This window comes from Geotrypetes seraphini, chromosome 1 (genome assembly GCF_902459505.1).
Source record: "Geotrypetes seraphini chromosome 1, aGeoSer1.1, whole genome shotgun sequence".
NCBI lineage: Eukaryota > Metazoa > Chordata > Amphibia > Gymnophiona > Dermophiidae > Geotrypetes > Geotrypetes seraphini.
The window spans coordinates 453,375,754-453,395,430 of record NC_047084.1 but is presented as its reverse complement, the minus strand read 5'-3'; the positions used below and the strand labels follow the sequence as shown (position 1 = coordinate 453,395,430).

Here is a 19,677-nt window from a genome sequence, read left to right as displayed (position 1 = left end):
AAAGGTGCTCTAAGTTTCAGGGTTGAAATGCGAGTTATTCTTGTATGTGGCTGGATAGCATAAGGTGAAATACTGGTGCTTTGCTGGGGATACAGCCATGTGCTCAAGATGGAGGCATAAGTGTGACTGAGGTTGAAGACAAAAGATTCTCAGCGAGTACCCAGAAAGCAGGGGAGGCAAGAGAAGAGACCAATAGGGACAAAGCTTTGCAACAGGTAACAGAATGAGGTCATACCTTTGCAGATCTATCAGAACAAAGGTTGTAGAGATGACTAAAAGTACAGACAAAAACTCTAAACTTAGATGAGAAGAAAAGGGAGGGGTCTTAGGAGAAATACCACTGGAATAAAGCTTATACAAGTATGCAGGAGTGGCTGCAGTCTGTATGAAACTCCATTGCACACAATGCCTTGCTCACACACTGTATCATAAAGTGCCACGGAAAGAGGGAAAACATTAAACACATCTTAAACTAATACAAGGCTGCCAGGGACAGAACAAAGCTAACTGCTTTTAACACACAGTTAAATTACAAGTTGCATGAAGAAATTTTCTCCAATCTTGTTTTAAAATTTACTCCATAGTAGCTTTAATGCCCGAGTTCTTATATTTTTGGGAAAAGGGTAAACAAGCAATTCATGTCGCTCATTATTGTATAGACCTATCTCCAAGCTGAAGAGCCCTGTCTGCTGTGGTAGGAATAGCTAACCCTGTAGAATTCTACATCCCTCGCTCCACACTAAAGTGAAGAGAAAGCATACGCTTACCTGGCCCCAGCAGTACGCTTTGTGGATGTGAACAAAAAAGCTGCTACACTGGCCAGAAGGCTGTAAAGAAAGGAGTAGAGCAGGCTGGATTCGCCCACCACAAATTGTTGGAGGTATGTGACCCGGTTGAAGATCTCTGCAAAGAGGAGGCGCTGTTCAGTCGTGGCCTGCTGCATATCCTGGAAAGCCTGTTTTATACCTGCAGCACAAGAACAGAGTATAAAGAGAGTTAGGAGACACCCATTCTCTCCCATCCCTCCCCTAAGGGACTATATCTTAGGGCAACAGATCATGTATAAAGAGCTCCCACAGAACAGAGCAGAGTCTTGACCCAGGAAGTGGTAGAAGAAGAGGTCGTGAGTTGAGGTTGCAGGGTGGGGAAACTTAGGAGCATGTGTCAGGAATTTTTTTTTTTTCAAACAAAAGGGTAATAGATGCTTGGAATACCCTCATGCGAGAGGATATGATGACAAAAATGGTGATGGAATTCAAGAATGTGTAAGAAACAGAGGAACACTAATACAATTAAAGCTAAATTTAAGTGATCTCATAACTGGAGTGAGCTTTTGATGGCAGCCTCAGAGAAAGGGAAGACAGACCAATGCTGGCCACACTTTTACAGTCAGGGTCCCATAAATGGCAAGCACAGATCAAGATACAAGGCTGGAGTGGGACATAGGACTGGTGCCAAGCAGACCTCTATGGTCTATGCCTCAAAATTGGCAGGGAGAGATGGAGATCAAAATGTTCCAGTATTTAAAGAACATAATAGCCTTACTGGGTCAGACCAATGGTTCATCAAGCCCAGTATCCCATCTTTACTTCATGAAGTGGAACCTGCCAGCTTCAACTCTGGCCAACCTGATGGACAGTCTGGATGGACCGTGTAGGTCTTTATCTGCCAACATTTACTAGGTTACCTCATGTATATAGATATACTATCCTCTTATTCAAGAGTCATTTTAGCTAGAGGAAGCAACTCAATCCAGTCAGCAAAAGCAGCAAATGAATAGGACTCTATATAGAAATGAGCTATGATAATGGAATGGAACACTGCTGCAGTTAACATCCATTCTCCCAGGTCTAAGGTCTGCCTGCTGAGGTAACTGGCCTGGACATTGTCTATTTCCTTTTCTTCTGTTCTTTCCTTTGAATGGAGTTCTTTTCAACATGGTTTTGTATTATGTATTGTAAACTGCTTGGATCCTTTTTTGGCAATATATGTGGTACATAAAGTTTTTAATAAACATAAACAAACATGTACCATGGAGATCGCCTTTAGGTATATTCTGCCCATTGAACAATAAGTGGGCTCCCAGGCTCAGATGTGCATTATTGGTGCCTCCTTGGCGATTGACATATGCCATTGCTTTAGCACTGTCCGAGAAGACTTAGACCGCCTGTCTTCCAGACTCTTCTCCAGTTTCTCCAACGACAATCAAATGGCCCGAAGCTCCAATCTGTGGATGGACCACTTTCTCTGGGAGGCCGAACACTGCTCCTGGGATGTGTATCCATTGCAATGGCCTCCCCAGCCAAACATGTTGGTATCCATTGTGAGAATCTCCCATGAAGATATTGAGGGTCATGCCCCATAACAACAACTGTGGACGGAGCCACCAACTCATACTGAAGCCGGATTCCAGAGTTCATGGGAGAATCATTTGAAAAGAGTTTGTTTGTGGGCACAACCGATATAGTAGTGCATTCTAGGGAACACATGTGAGCCTTTGTCCAAGGAACCACATCTATAGTGGCTGCCATGGAGCCTAGTACTTGGAGGCAGTGCTAAGCAGATGGAGCTGGCCATCATGCCCATTATCTGAGTACCAAGCTTCTGTCTACGTGCCTCTGGAAGATAGACCTAGCCTTCTGATGTGTTGAATAATACTCCCAAGTATGTCAGGGATTGTTGACATGTGAGAGATCCAGAATGGGTCTTCAATCTCCTGAGCCATTCTTGGAAACTATGAAGTATATGGAGTATCTGCCTGAGCCTGATTCTTCTGGCAGCACTGGCTCTATGGCCTGAATTTCTTCAAGTCTCTGTACGGTGACGGGATAATCGCGCGCCAGACACCAGCGCACCGACAACCAGCGCAAGAAAGAAGCGCACCGTCGAAAAACATTATTTATAAAGAGCTCCGACGGGGTGTGTGGGGGGAAACCCCCCCACTTTAATGCATAGTGTTCGCACTGCTGTTGGGGGGGGTGCAACCCCCCACATTATAGATAAAACGGAACTTTTCCTGAAAAAAAAAAAAAATCAGAAACTGTTCCATTTTCTCTGCAATGTGGGGGGTTGCACCCCCCACACCCCCCATCGAAGCTCTTTAAAAATAAGTTTTTTCGGCGGCTTGTTGGCGTGCTGGTGTCTTGCGCACCACTGACTAAGAACCCTCTGTACTGTTGCCAAGACTCTGTATGACTTTTCTGGGTGCCAAACCAGGGAGTCTACTAACCAGTCTTTAATGGAGGGGTGAACTATAACTTGTACCCTCCCTGAATGATCTCCAGTATCCAACATTCTGAAGAGATTTGCGCCCAATCCTCTGCATACACCGAGAGCCTTCCTCCTATCATCAGGGGGAAGACTTTGGCCCTGGTGTCACTATGCTTTCTTGGAGGTTAATATGGTATGAACACAAGAACATAAGACCATTGCCCTAACAGACTAGCCTTACCTGCGTACCTCAGAACCAGAAGCTTGACTTTGCCTAGGTTCAGTAAATCTCTGCGATGAAGCTCCTCCTTAGCACTGCTGAAAGTACTTGGAGTTAGAAAATTAGACCACCCAAAACCTCTAGAGCAGGGGTGCCCACACTTTTTTGGCTTGTGAGCTACTTTTAAAATGACCAAGTCGAAATGATCTACCAACAATAAAATTTAAAATCAATCCACACTGTATGCAGAGAAAATGTTAATTATAATTTATATTCAGGGGGTTTCCCCAAAGAGGTCAAGGCAGATGACTTTAAAATATGCAATGTCACCTCAGTAACAATTATACAAAAATAGACAAATATACCCCCTCCCCTTTCACTAAAGCACGATAGTGGTTTTTAGTGCAGGGAGCTGTGCTGAATGCTACGTGCTGCTCAAGACGCTCATAGGCTCCCTGCACTGAAAACCGCTATTCCGATTTAGTAAAAGGGGACCATAGTGCAAAATATAGACAGCAATATAAATTCTCAAAACGGACAATTTTGATCACTAAATTGAAAATAAAAATCATTTTTCCTACCTTTGTTGTCCTACCTTTGTCTCGACTCATTTCATGAGTCTCCGATTGCACTTCCTTCTGACTGTGCATCCAATATTTCTTCCCTTCTTTCTGCCTCCTGCATGCTTCCTCTCCTCCAGACCTCATTCCATGCCCCAACCAACATCTCTGTCACTCCATGAGTCCAACTTTCTTCCTCTCTCCCTATCTGTCCCCTGCCACCCGACACACTCCACTCCCTCCAACTTTGTCTGTCCCTTTCCCTGTCTCCCCCCAAGCCATCACCGCCAATTTCTCCCTGCTTCCCAGACACTGCAAAAGCCAGGCCACAAGCGCTGGGCCCACAAGCCTACCCCCCCCCCAAAAAAAAAAACAAAACATAAATTCTGATGTTGGAGAGGAAGTTCCGGGCCAGCCAGGCAGCGACTGGCTGGCCCGGAACTTCTTCTCCATTGTCAGAATCGACATCGGGGGAGGCTTGTGGGCTGGGTGCTTGTGCAGAGGCTGCACGTGCCTGGCTTTTGTGGCATCAGGGAAGCAGGGAGAATGCAAAGGCAACGCAAGTCTATTGCATTGTCTGGGATGGTTTCAATATCCCTTTGATGCCAATGACTCCCAGGTACACCTCTCTACACCAGATATCTCTACAGAAATTCAGGCCTGAATCTCAGCCTGCCTATCCGACATCGCCGCATAGATGTCTCACCTCTATCTCAAACTGAATATGGCTAAAACTGAACTCATCTTTCCACCTAAACACACCTCTCCCCTCTCACCATTCTCCATTTCTGTGGATAACATTCTCCTCCTCCCTGTCTCGTCAGCTCACAACCTTGGGGTGATCTTTGACTCCTTTCTCTCCTTCTCTGCTCAGAACCAACAAACCACTAAAACCTGCTAAAACCTGCATTATATTACCAGAATCCTCCCCATCCTCCTGCATAATATTACCAGAATCTGACCTCTCCTTTGAACACACTACCAAAACCCTTATCCACACTTTCATCACCTCATGCTTAGACTATTGCAACGTACTTCTCTCAGGCCTTCCGCCATCCATCTTTCATCCCTTCAAAATGCTGCTATATGACTCATATTCCGTTAGTCGCTATTCTCTCATTACCCCTCTCCTGAAGTCACTTCATTGGCTCCCCATCTGTTTCTGAACTCCTCTTACTGACTTACAAGTGCATTCACTCTGTAGCCCCCCAATATCTCTCCTCACTTATCTCCCTCTATGCTCCCCCCCCGTGAACTCCGTTCATCAGGTAAGTCCCTTTTATCTGTACCCTTCTCCTCCACTGCCAACTCCAGACTCCATCCCTTCTTTCTTGCCATATGCCTGGATCAGGCTGCCTGAATCAATGTCATGCTCCATCTCTAGCAGTATTCAAATCCAAGCTAAAAGCCCACTTTTTTAAAACTGCTTTCAGCTCTTAACTCACACTCACTGCTGTCATTTCCTCTACCAGAATCTCCCCAACCCCGAGATGTCCTGTCTGTTCAAATTAGATTGTAAGCTCTTCTGAGCAGGAATTATACATTAAATGTAAAGCACTGCATCCATCTTTCAGCGCTATAGAAATGAGAAATAGTAGTAGTAGTAGCAGCAGAATCCATCCAGAATAAATCTGGCATGAATTAGGGGTAAAAGAGCCCAAAGACTATCTCTGACCATTTTGAGGCAAAACAAGATGATTTGAAGGATCTGGAGAACTTTGGAAGAAAAAAAAAAAAATCAGGAAAATCAAGATGACTGTCATGGAAGCATTTTAGCGCAAAAAAAAAAAAAAAAAGAGGCGAGGGAACCATACAGGATGTGGCAGAAACTTTGAAAAACAGGGGGGGGGGGGGGTCCTGAAAAACCTGATTGCTCTCAAGCCCTTGTAATTCAGGAGGCAAGTTAAGCTGCACAAAAAGTTTCTGCAGGCTTCTTCTTCTTCTCCAGATATAAAATGATAGTTTACTTAGCAAGTATACTAATAAAATGAGAAATATGAATTATATATAAAAAAGAAAACCAGTTGCTATAACAAGATTGCACTATGAAAGCACATCTATGAAATTAGATAAAAAGAAAAAAACACTTTAACCAATATAGGACTAATGTAGAGCACAGTCAGCACGAATTTATGATTCAGCTGGCATTCTGAAGATCCTATGGTCGGAGTGTTTTATTATTACAGATTGATTGACAGAACTATTCTACTTTGCACTTTGAATTTTTCATTTATTTATTTACTGATTTTACTAACTTATAAATAATGTTTAAAGATTATTATGCAAAATGTTACAAGCAAATAAAGAAGATCTTCTCCATACAGGCAGAGCTTTTCCCCGCACTAGGGAGCTATAGTACACCAAAAGCCGGAAAAAAATGCAAAAAAAAATAAAAAAGAAGAAATATATAGAGCAGATCAGACAGACATCTTCCGGCTCGCGTGCAAAAGGAAATACTGAAGGGGACAGCAGAGCCCTCTGGAGAAGGAGGAGGAACTGAAAACTTGGAATGGCTTCTGCATGGCTTGCGAGCATGGGGAGAATACCCTACTGTCTACTGCACTAGAATATGAGTTATTCTGTGCAGAATACTTCATAAATCTTACCAGGGGTATGCGAGAAATGAAATAATAACTTTATAATATAATATAGAGTGAATTAATAATATATTTCCAACAGTGTTACTTATTGCAGGATGTAGACAGTAGAGAAAGGTATTAACACAACTTAGGGAACAGGCAACATAACACATACACATTTAATGTGTGGTAATGTTAATTGAATAAACTAATGTTAATTATTGCAAACTGCAGAGGTCTGCAGAAAATACAGAACTGGTAAAACTGCTGAGGAAGGAAGAGGGGAGGGACATGAGACATTCCTGAGATAGTTACAAAAAAACAGGCTGAGTACACAGCACTTCTAGAACATGCTGGCTCAGCATTTACAGTATAATGGACAATAACTTATTGAAAGATTCTGCACGTAGGGTGAGGACATAAGAATGTAGCTGAAGAGATGGACACATGATAGAAGGATGGGGTATGTGAATAACCAAGTAGTGGGAAATAGTTGATGGTCTCAGAAATGAGGGCAATGGGAGGTAAACAGAGGCGGGGAAAATGGAAGTTTAAAGGGAAACATTTGACAGGTTGTGAACTGTTACTGCTCTAACCAAATGAGCAGGCAGGCAGGGACTAAAATTTGTGGATTAACTATATAATGAACAATTATACTGAGCTTTGTGTGCCTATTTTGTGTGGACACCCACTTGCAAGAGCAACTAATAGAAAGCACAGTTACTTACCGTAACAGGTGTTATCCAGGGACAGCAGGCAGATATTCTCCACATGTGGGTGACGTTATCTACGGAGCCCCGATCGGACATTCTCGCAAGCAAACTTGCTTGAAGATCTTCAAGCTTGTGAGAGTACCGCGAATGCGTGGGTGCCTTCCTGCTCGAGCTAGGGGGCGCGTCTCCTCCTCGTGACCTCAGTTCAGATAGCAAGCAGAGAAGCCAACCACGGGGAGGTGGGTGGGTTGTGAGAATATCTGCCTGCTGTCCCTGGATAACACCTGTTACGGTAAGTAACTGTGCTTTATCCCAAGACAAGCAGGCAACATATTCTCAATATGTGGGTGACCTCCAAGCTAACCACAAGGGGATGGAGGGAAAGTTGGCAATTTAGGAGAACAGATGCCGTAAAACAGACTGGCCAAAGCGGCCGTCACGCTTGGAATAAGCATCAAGACAGTAGTGCGAGGTGAACGTATGAACCGAGGACCAAGTGGCAGCCTTACAGATTTCCTCGATGGGAGTCGAGCGGAAGAAAGCAACAGACGCCGCCATCGCTCTGACCTTGTGGCCTGAAAAAATGAAAATAATAAAGACGCAAGCACAGCGACTTAAACGAAAATAATAAAGAAAGCCGCGATGCAAGAGGGACAACGAGGTTGTGCAGCAAGGGAGCAGTGCTTCTGGCTCCGCGGAAAACATTGAACTGAGGACACGCTGAAGAGACACATGCCCTAAGCAGGGTGGGAGGGGCACATGCGCGGGCCAATCGCAAGCCTGAAGGCCTTCAAGCAAGTCTGCTTGCGAAAACGTCCACTAGGGGGCTCCGTTGATGACATCACCCACATGTTGAGAATATGCTGCCTGCTTGTCCTGGGATAATCATTTCTCTGCTCTGGTAATGAGCATTTCTAACAGGTACTTCCCATAAAAAGGCAATAGAAAGGATTGAGAAAATTTACCATTTGTGGAATCCTGCAGGGATTTCTTTAGGAACGCCCCATTTTGCAGAATCTCCTTTTGTGACATAAGCACAGCATTCTGGGCCTTAATTGTTTCCTCAGCCATCTCATTTGCAGCTTCCAGCTGTTGGGCAACATTGTGCGAGTTGGCAGTTAATCTAGAAAAAAGTAGCAACATGAGGACACCAAATGGTTAAAAGCCAGATATCATCCTTTTTCTGAATTCTCAGAATCCCCGGGTTCATGTGCTACTCTCACCTGCTCATGGTGTCCTCTGCCTCCTGTTGCCACATCTCACTCTGTAGAAAATAGCAGATGCTGTGAGTGTGAGTGAAAAACTCAGTGTAGGTACCAAAGGCCACGGGATCCATGTCTTGCGTGCAATGACGGACAGAGCTGCCATCTCCACACTCAGGAAAACTCCTGCCAGACCTGTGTGGCAAATAGCAGTGGGGACCAGGATCAACTATTTTTATTTTTGCAAGAGAGAACAGCATATATTGGGAGTTTAATACCTAAAGCATCCTGGCATTCACTATTTTGAAGACAATCCAGTGTTAAGGCTTTAAAAAATAAGGCAGAAACTCAAATGCTATATAAAAACTACAAAAAGATTGTATTTTAGAGGTGGGGACCCTAAAGGAAATGGCAGAAACCTTCAAAACTAATCTTTTTAGACCCCTGCCTTCATTTTTCTCATAGGCTGCAATAGCGTTACCACTATGCTATGTACTGTGAATATGCTGCAGTCTGCCTCAGCTCTAAAAGTAGCTGGATCTGGGAGAAGAAATCACTGCCTCAATGAAACTGTCCTCCAATGCTGAAATCTTTGAGCTGTCGGTCAGACCGATGTCTGACTGAACCTCCACTCCCATGGACACAAAAAGATGGGAGACAAAACGTAAATGGTACACTGAAGAGCCCTGCTGAGCCCCCTGCAGATACCTAACAGTCTGTGCTCAAGCCCCTGCAAACCAGTAGGTGAGCAAAGCTTCTAGGGTTCAGATCCCAAGCTCCTCATAAAAGAGATTACAGTGGTACCTCAGTTTACGAGTGCATCGGTTTGCGAGTGTTTTGCAAGATGAGCAAAACACTCAGCAAACTTTTGTCTCGTAAACCGAGCACTGCCTTGATAAACGAGCACTCAGCAATAGTGGCCCAGGGGTGAATACCTGCCTACGGGTGCTGCAGCAATTCCAAAGTGGAGCCTTCCTTCCCTTGGGGTCCCCATGCAGCTGCCCTCCTGCTTCGGCCGATGCCTCTGCCGTCCGTCAGCGCCTCCCGGCTCCTGATCCAAGCCGGCCGCCATCCTGAATGAGCACACGGACAGCTTCACCTCTCCTCTCCTAAGTCAGCCGCTGCCCCGACAACACGCTCACCATGTACAAGCACGCAGGAGAGGAGAGGAGAGGTGAAGCTGCCCGCATGCTCATTCAGGATGGCGGCCGACTTGGATCAGGAGCCGGGAGGCGCTGATGGACGGCAGAGGCATCGGCCGAAGCGGGAGGGCAGCCGCACAGGGACCCCGAGGGAAGGAAGGCACCACTTTGGAATCACTGCAGCACCCGCAAGCAGGTACTCACCCCTGGGCCACTATTGTAAACTTTGGTTTTGTAACAAATCTTCTGAGTTTGCATTAAGGCCTATGGGGAATTTTGCTTTGATAAACGAGCATTTTGGATTACGAGCATGATCCTGGAACGGATTATGCTCGTAAACCAAGGTACCACTGTATTCTTTACTATAAGGAAGTCCCCTCATCAGGGCTGTAGAAAGCTATGTGCAGGCAGTGCAGCCGCACAGCATGCAAAGGAAGCAGGGCTCCAAAATGTGTGTCCTATCCAATGTCTTCCCTGCTTGGCTGTGATGCAGTGGGCGAGATAGGAACTCCAAGGAGTACGTTGCAAGGGGCGCGTTTCCAACTTGGAACACTCCTGCCCCTGATCAATACCTGCAGACCAATCAGAAAACATCAGTAATATTGCAGCTTGGCCTAATTTGAAGAACTTTTTACCAAACTGAACGCGCCAGTTCCTGCTAGTGTAGTAGTTAAATGCCTTTTTTTTTAAATCAATTATCTTTATTAGCAATTGCAAAAGGCAAATACAACCAAGAGAGAAGCCAATAATAGGGTAAAACAAGCTAGTAAATCAACAAGCGTAAAAACATGGCAGCAGTGACAAAGTACAAGAAGCCCTCAGTTGGATGCCCAACAAAATGACATTTTAAAGAATATGGAACCCCCAACCAAACCCCGTCAAACCTCAAACAACCGGCCTCAAGTCACAACAATGACGCTCCAGCAGTCATACCCCCCATATAACCAAACAAGTGCGCATTTACCCAGGGGAGAAAAGAAGGAACAGCAACCGCCCCTAGAGGGATCAGGGCAAGGGCTCCGCAGCCTCAAGCTCAGTACCAGGACACAGAAGCAAGGTTCTCCACAGAGCATAATAACACTGGTGCGCAAGGTGTCCAGACGTGGGAGTGCACTGTAGTTCATAGCAGCCCACCTCAGCCAAGCGGGAAAGCCATTTCGGGAAAGAGGCCACCATGTCAGCCACCCAATGTTGCAACAGGAGTTTTTTTGCCACCAAGACAGCCATGTAAAGAACCTTTCGCTGGGGTAGCGATAGCCTTCCCACAATCGAGCCTCGCTGATCCCCCAGTAACAGTAAACCATAGTCCTAGGGCAAAGCATGTTGAACAAGGTGCTCCAAAAATGGAAGAACTTGCAGCCATAAGACAGAGGCTGGACATTCCAAAAAAAAAAAAAAAAAAAGGTGAGTGAGTGTACCCAAAGAGCGGTGACATTTAGTGCAGACCTCCCCATCCCACAGGCCTATACTGGCCCCCCACTCTCTGGAGATGTAAGCTCAGTGCAATATTTTAAACTGCATCCCCCAAAAATCCATGGAGCCCCCCCAAGGCGTGTACATTGGCAAAGAGATCAAGAAATGCCTTCTGGTCAAATGTGACATCAAGCTCCAATTGGCATTGTGAAGCCAACCTGTTAATGGAACCCAGAGCCGAAGCGTTCTTCAAAATGTGATACCAAGTGGCTAATTTGTTCAAAGCAGGAGGCACCTGAAAAAAACTGAGTGTCCAAGGGACCACAAAGCTAAGTATCTCCCCATTTGAGATCAAGGGACTGGTAGTAATGCCGGGCCTAGAGGTAAGCCCAAAAATGGGTCTGGGGCAGGTGCCAATGGGACCGCAGCTGGGCAAAGGTAGGGAGCTGGCCACCCCCCCGCGTTGAGAAAATCCTGAAGAAATCTGCACCCCCTTTGCTCCCACTGCTGAAACCAAGAGTGTCCCATTCCCAGGGGAAAATCAACATTTCTGTACAGTTGCAACAAGGGGGAAGCTGCCGGTGTTTTCCTTTGCCGACACCACCACTGCAATGCGCGCCTCAAGGATAGGAAAAACGCAAATTTAGATCCCCCACCTGGGATAACCGACAGCGGAGCATGAAGAAGGGACAGAACTGAGTGAGGGGAGCACCAGGTCTCCACCCACCCTCGAGAAGAGTATTTATAGCAAGTTAAATACTTTTTTAGTCATGTTTGTCTCATTATTAAACCAGCACACCCACATGAGTGACAATCATTTTCAAAACTTAGTTTTACTGAAAACAAAGTGGACTGAGAGAGATATGTGTGGTAAGTCAGATACTATGATTAAACACAAACCAGCATCCTTGGTAAAGAGAAAACTTAGTTCAGATTTTAGGGAAATCAGTCCCAGACTCCTTCACTGCTACTGCTCTACTGACTTGTGCTTTCAGCTACACGTTGAAAATGCTATAAGGATGAGTATCGAGCTACATTTTTGTAACGTTATTGCTATTTAGGCTTTTAAGGACAGTAATGGAAATCTGTCCCTTGCCATATTTTAATCATGTTAGCTTATCTTACTTTATTCTAGACTATTTATATTTTGTTCCCCTTCCTTTTGTCTTGTTCCTTTTCCCCCTCTTTCTCTTTATACAAATTGTATTTCTGCCCTTCTCCATCTTGTATCGGTAAGTTAATGTTTGTCAGTGCGTTTGATTGTTTGTAGCGTTATTTGTAATTTGTTTTTAATGTACGTTCTTTTTACACTTTGTTTTTATATTATGTAAAACCGCTTTGAATTTTAATAAGGCGGTATATCAAATTTTTAAATAAACCTGAAACCTGAATCCAAGATGGCCGCAAGCTTTGTGCACCGAGTAGCATGCCTCAGAGTATTTCCTCTATTTCTAAGTTTTCTTTTCAGCTTAATTAGCATTTCTTACCTGATAATGGCAAAGAGGTCGGAGTGCGGCTGGTGCCTCGCAGCACCCCGGAGCATTCAGTTTTGGTAATATAGAGGAACTTGAGACAAATGCAGAGAAACTCGACAGTCAGTGACTGGCCCACTAGAGACGCTGGTGATGGGCGGGACCAAAGCAAACACCCCTGGACTGGATACAACCGAGTCCTGACGTGAGAGCACCACCACCGCAGCCCCAGACTACCAGCTCCCTACAGAGTGGGGAAAATCTGAAGCAGGGTTTATTCCTCTCTCCGGAGGCAAGATTGGTTACAATGGGGAGTTTGGAAATAGGCTCCCCCATGATGCAGGAGAGCTTAAACATGGAGACTGGGGGTTTTCCACCATCGGGGAATGGACTACTCCAGAAGGAAGACCAACAGCAGACTGGTGAGCGTTTGTTGACTGTGCAGCAGAAATCTTTTTTAGTTATTAAACCCCCTGAAGTGACACTTGAATCTTTGTGGGATCCTTTGGGTATTCTCGGAAAATCCATAAATCCCCAATTTCAATTAATAGAAAGGAAGCTTAATGAACAAAACAATGAGATTAAAAAATTAAAGTTAGAATTTAGTGCCTCTAAATCCTCAATGGAGAAATCTGAAAAGGACTTAATGGCTCTTAAACAAGTTCAAGAGACTTTAATAAAGGATAATACAAATTTAAGGAGGAAAACTGAAGTGTTGGAGAACAACTCTTGAAGTAATAATTTGCGACTGATTAATTTCCCTAGGATTTCTACGATAAAGCCCAGGAAATGTTAAAAAGATATCTACTGGAAATTTGGGAGGGCATCTGAGGAGTCTATATACCACCGTTTTCACAGGTGTATTACTTACCAATTAAAGACCAAGACCAACAACAAATTACAGATCAAGAACAGAATATTTCAACTTTATTGGAAATATCTGATAAAGAGGCAGCAAGACCTGCAATGTTGATACTTATAGTGGCTCTTTCACCAGATAAAGTCTGGATTTTGACGCTGTTCTTTAAGAATAGACAAAAGGAACTTTTGGGATTTAAGATACCAACGTTTCCCGATTTGTCATGTGAAACGAAGAGGCGGAGGCATGAATTTCTTCTTTTGAAGCCTGGCGTTACCTCTTTAGGGGAACATTTTATCTACATCATTGCAAATGAATAGTGAACTATCGCCCACTTAGGGCTCCCTTTACGAAGGCGCGTTAGCACGCGTGACTTTTCATCACGCGCTAACCCCCACGCTAGCCAAAAAACTACCGCCTGCTCAAGATGAGGCAGTAGCGGCTAGCGCGGCTGGCGGTTTAGCGTGCAGTATTACGCGCATTAAACTGCTAACGCGCCTTCGTAAAAGGAGCCCTTAGATATGTATTTTTTTCAGTTAACAACTTTTCTGTCCGACACATCTGGAGAAAGAAGAACTTGAGCTCTCTAGATTAGAATGAGACATCTCTTCTCAGTGCTATAGCTAGTTCTATATTTTTCTTGTCTTCTTTATTTCTGCCATTTCTATATCTTCGATCTCCTAGTTCAAGGACTTGAGTTGATTTAAGCCTTTTTTCCTTGTTTTCTTGGTGTTTTTATAAAGAGAAATTTTTCTTTGGCTTATTTACTTTCTGTACACGTTGTAATGCTTGGTGAATAATGTAAAAAAAACAAAAAAAACAAACAAAAAAAAATCAATAAACAAATAATTTTTTTATAAACCCTCAAAAACAAAGTGGATTGAATTGTAGAGCAATAAAGTTGCCAGAATAAAACGTTAACAGTAGTGGCATTCATTGTAGTCACAGTACTTTTATTTTTACTCAATATATCAGATTTTTTCATAAGTATTAAAATATGCATTCATTTTTACTTAAGTGCTTTGACCAACACTAATGTTTACACATAGAATTCTATCATAAAAGAATATGGCATAACCTAGGGCTCCTTTTACAATGGTGTGCTAGCGGTTTTAGCGCACGCGCTAGCCGAAAAACTACCGCCTGCTCAACAGGAGGCGGTAGCGGCTAGCGCGCGCTATTCCGCACATTAAGGCCCAAACGCGCCTTCGTAAAAGGAGCCCATAGCGTTTTTATTTTTTTTTTTAATAAATCTTTATTCATTTTTTAAACTCACAATAAGTATAACACAAATGCAATCATTTTATACTTTAACATTACTTATTATATCATCAAATTATAGCTTTCATCAAATATCCCCCCTACCTTATATCCAACAATTAATCATAAGCAGAAGAAATCATAAAATATTCCCACTCACCCCCACCCTAGACGTATATGAACAAAAGGGAATTAATATTTATTCTATGCAATAATTTCAATTTTTAGAGCAGGGGTGTCCAACCTTTGGGCTGCCCTGGGCCGCATTGGCCAAAAAAAATGTTTCTAGGGCCACACAAACACACAAACGCTGCAGCAAGACAAGAGGAGGGAGCCGGTAAGATGGTAAACACCTGGGAGCAGCAGAGGAAAACACTGCATCACCCTCAATCAGGAGCCGCACAAAATACTTCACGGGGCCAGGCCGCAGGTTGGACACCCCTGCTTTACAGTATCTTGTTAACTCATAGCGTTTTTAATGCTACTTTAATGCTCTTTCAAAATTAAAAACTCTCACTTACCTTCATTTCTTGATAAATTATTAATACCCCAAAGTTCACCCCGTTCTTTAAGATCTACTGATCAAAAACTTCTCTATATACCATCCTTAAAAGAATCCTATTACACTAGAAAAACTAATTTCGCAATAACAGCACCCACCTTATGGAACTCTCTCCCTCAATATCTTCGTGATGAACTACAACTACCAAAATTTAAGGTCAATCTCAAAACTTTCCTTTTTCAAGATGCATACGATAAATCCTAATCTTAAATAATAAATTTTTTTTTTTTTTTTTTAGAGCAGTCCACCTTCTTCTTTATTATGCCCCCACCCCTTACGTGTCATCCCCTTTTCCCTCTATATCCTTTTTTCTTCTATAATTATGTAACTTTTCCCACCTCCCCATCTTTCCTCACTTTCTAGTTTGTCTGTAAATGTCATATGTGTACACTCTATCTACTCTTTTTTTTATTACTCTCTACTCTATATTAAATTCTTTTTTATTTTATTATTATATAATTGTAAACCGGTCAGATATTCATTTTATGATCGGGTTATTAAAAACTAATAAACTTGGAAACTTCTTTGCTCACACGTTTAAAGATCATAGACTGTTTTCAGTCCAATTCTTTATATGTGCGTTTGCAAACCACTGGATCCCCGAGGAAGGCGTGTTCGTTGACACACAGACCGTGTAGGTCCGTTTGGATTGTGATCATTGTACTTTTATGGTTTTATGACAGCGTACAATAAATCAATTCCAGAACATCTGTATCCACAGGTTTTTGTTTTTATAAAAGAATATGGTAACATCCTATATTTTGTTATAGGTTTCAGGTTTATTTAAAAATTTGATATACCGCCTTATTAAAATTCAAAGCGGTTTTACATAATATAAAAACAAAGTGTAAAAAGAACGTACATTAAAAACAAATTACAAATAACGCTACAAACAATCAAACGCACTGACAAACATTAACTTACCGATACAAGATGGAGAAGGGCAGAAATACAATTTGTATAAAGAGAAAGAGGGGGAAAAGGAACAAGACAAAAGGAAGGGGAACAAAATATAAATAGTCTAGAATAAAGTAAGATAAGCTAACATGATTAAAATATGGCAAGGGACAGATTTCCATTACTGTCCTTAAAAGCCTAAATAGCAATAACGTTACAAAAACGTAGCTCGATACTCATCCTTATAGCATTTTCAACGTGTAGCTGAAAGCACAAGTCAGTAGAGCAGTAGCAGTGAAGGAGTCTGGGACTGATTTCCCTAAAATCTGAACTAAGTTTTCTCTTTACCAAGGATGCTGGTTTGTGTTTAATCATAGTATCTGACTTACCACACATATTAATCTGCCTGCACTATGTGCCTTAACTGCGTCATTTGTGCTGAAAAAAACATGACCATACATGTACAGTAAAACCTTGGATTGCAAGTAACTTGGTTTGCAAGTGTTCTGCATGACAAGCAAAACATTTTATTAAATTTTAACTTGATATACAAGCAATGTCTTGCAATACAAGTACATACAGTGTACACACATCACAACTGAGCCAATGATTCTTCTCTCTCTGATACTGCAAGAGTGTAGTGACTGTTCTAAACAAGCAAAGTCTTACAATACGAGTACATACAGTATACACGTGTCACATCATCACAACTGAGCCAATGATTCTTCTCTCGCTGAGTCTGCGGGAGTATAGTGACTTTTCTAAATAAGCGAGGTCTTGCAATACAAGTATGTATAGTATTTTGTATTAGTTTTTGGCTTGTGGAACAAATCATCCGAGTTTCCATTATTTCCTATGGGGAAATTTGCTTTGATATATACAAGTGCTTTGGATTACAAGCATGCTTCTGAAACAAATTATGCTCGCAAACCAAGGTTTAACTGTACTTTGCCCTCCTGGACATGTAATAATGGAAACTGCAAGGCTTAGAGATATTAGAGTTGCTCCCTATAGGACAGTGGTCTCAAACTCAAAACCTTTGCAGGGCCACATTTTGGATTTGTACATACTTGGAGGGCCTATGAAAAAATGGTGTCAGGTCAAAAGCGTGCCGGGACAAAGGCGCACGCAGACAATTGAGCGCAGCGGAGGTGCGCACCGCACAAAATTACTGTTTTTACGGCTCCCACGGGGGGGAACCCCCCCCACTTTACTTAATAGAGATCGCGCCGCATTGTGGGGGGTTGTAACCCCCCACATTTTACTCAAAACTTCACTTTTTCCCTGTTTTTAGGGAAAAAGTTAAGTTTTGAGTAAAATGTGGAGGGTTACAACCCCCCAAACCCTCCACAACACCGGCACGATCTCTATTAAGTAAACTGGGGGGGGCTCCCCAACAAAAAACCCCCATCGGAGACCCTAAAAACTGTAATTTTCTTCGGCGCGCGCCTCTGTCTTGCGCTCAGTTGTCGGCGCGCGCCTTTGTCTTTCGCCGAGTTGTCTATGAACCAAAAAAATAGTTAATGTCTTATTAAAGAAATGACAATTTTGCATGAGGTAAAAATCTTTATAGTTTATAAATCTTTCCTTTTGGCTAAGTCTTAATAATAATATTATAATTTATAGCTAAAGAGACATATGATTAAGAAACTTTGTGATTATGATAAACATACCGATAGCCTGAAAATAGTACCTGGCGGGCCGCAAGTTTGAGGCCACCGCTATAGGACTATATGGTTACCCCCTGAACCGATAGTATATGCGGGCTTAGGACAATGTATGTCAAGAATGGAAAACTGCAGCTAGCATCCTTTTGGCTTAGACAGGAAACATATATTTACTACTGAATATCCTGCTTTTGAACACTTCTGAGGCAAAACTTTAGTGCACAGAAGCCTTTCGCATATATGCTGAATGAAAGCCTGTTGCTTTCTTCAGGTCTCTTGGAGTACTGTGGTTGACCACGTGACCTCTCAGCACCAGCTTCCCACGCACACAACAAACAACAACCTTCCTTCCTAGCAAGTCCTGCGCCCGAGTTACCTCTGCAGGTGACAGTGGGTGAAGCTCAGAGCAATTCTGCTCTGCTCCTCCTCGCTCAGCCGTCGGCAGCCCGCGTTCACCCTCTTCAAGGCCCGCGTCCAGCATTCCCCGTAACGCGGCTGATTGGCGTACTCCTGAAACCTCTGCAGCTGGGTCTGGCCCTGACGAAGAAGAACCATCTCGGGATGGGGAGCGGCGAGAGCGACATACAGAAGCACCAACAGCGGCGGTTTCATTGCTCAGGGAAAGCCCTTAACAACCCGCTCTACCCCGTACCTCTGCTGCGCCCCCTCGCCCCGCCCCCACGGAGCTCTTTAGAGGCGGCCGAGCCTACGCCCCGCCCCCACGGAGCTCTTTAGAGGCGGCCGAGCCTACGCCCCGCCCCCACGGAGCTCTTTAGAGGCGGCCGAGCCTACGCCCCGCCCCCACGGAGCTCTTTAGAGGAGGCCGAGCCTACGCCCCGCCCCCACGGAGCTCTTCAGAGGCGGTCGAGCCTACGCCCCGCCCCCACGGAGCTCTTTAGAGGCGCCCGAGCCTGCGCACCACTCCTTGCGCGCGGACCAATGAGGTTAGACGAGGAGGTATTCTGCCAGAGATTGGAATACTCGGTGTAACCAAGGGGGGAGGGGACGATGATAGTGTTGCTCGGTTAAGTGTAATATATTGGGCCTTAGGAGTAGCCTGGATAAGCGGGGTCCCAAAGCTTTAACCTAGCTCTCAAAGTAACCCTGTTTTCAGCAGACTGAAATTAAACTTTAATCAATTATTTTATTTAAGTATTTCAAACCCTTAGTAGGAGGGCCCCCCCACCTCCATCAAGTGATTTCCCAGCCATGTTCATAAAACCTTTAGTTTCCTTTTCCAATCTGCTCTTTCTCCCTGCACACATTTTTGGGGGATTGGTTGTTAATACGCAAAGTCCTCGGAATGGAATGACACGGGGACAAATTTTCCCTTGTCCTCGCGGGAACTAATTTTCTCGTCCAGTTTTTTTCCTGTTCCATTCTGCAAGCTCTGTCCTCATCTGCACAAGCTTCAAACACATAAGTGGTTAAGGCTGAACTTACAGAAATGGGACAGCGACAACCATGTGCCATTCTCTAGTCCCCAGCTCATTATCTTCCACCTAGCCACCCTACCATCAGTTTCCGCTCCGAATCTTCCTCCTTTCCTTTCTTTGCTCACACTTCTCACTTCCGTTCTCATTCCCCTTTGTTCCAGCACCATTATCAGCCGTCCAATTTATCTTTCTCTTTACTCTAGACCAGGGGTAGGGAACTCCAGTCCTCGAGAGCCCTATTCTAGTCAGGTTTTCAGGATTTCCCCAATGAATATGCATGAGATCTATTTACATGCACTGTTTTCAATGCATATTCATTGGGGAAATCCTGAAAACCCGACTGGCATACGGCTCTCGAGGACCGGAGTTCCCTACCCCTGCTCTAGACCATGGATAGGCAATTCTGGTCCTTCAGAGCCCAAGCCAGGCCATGTTTTCAGGATCTCCACCATTAATATGTATGAGATGGATTTGCATGCACTGCC

At 43.8% G+C, this 19,677-nt stretch overlaps 1 protein-coding gene across 2 annotated transcripts in view; it reads right to left on the bottom strand.

Moving 5' to 3' along the window:
- LOC117348956 (protein brambleberry-like) overlaps positions 1–18,447 on the bottom strand; it is a 54,010-nt gene extending 35,563 nt beyond the window's left edge. For both annotated transcript variants that reach the window (XM_033921676.1, XM_033921685.1), the window contains exons 1-4: positions 18,133–18,447; positions 8,506–8,679; positions 8,248–8,405; positions 768–966 (exon numbers count right to left, since the gene is read on the bottom strand). In XM_033921676.1, the coding sequence (XP_033777567.1) occupies positions 768–966; positions 8,248–8,405; positions 8,506–8,679; positions 18,133–18,368 (767 nt within the window). In that variant the 5' untranslated portion in view covers positions 18,369–18,447. The remainder of the gene's footprint in view (positions 1–767; positions 967–8,247; positions 8,406–8,505; positions 8,680–18,132) is intronic.
- Between the last annotated feature and the right edge of the window lie 1,230 nt (positions 18,448–19,677).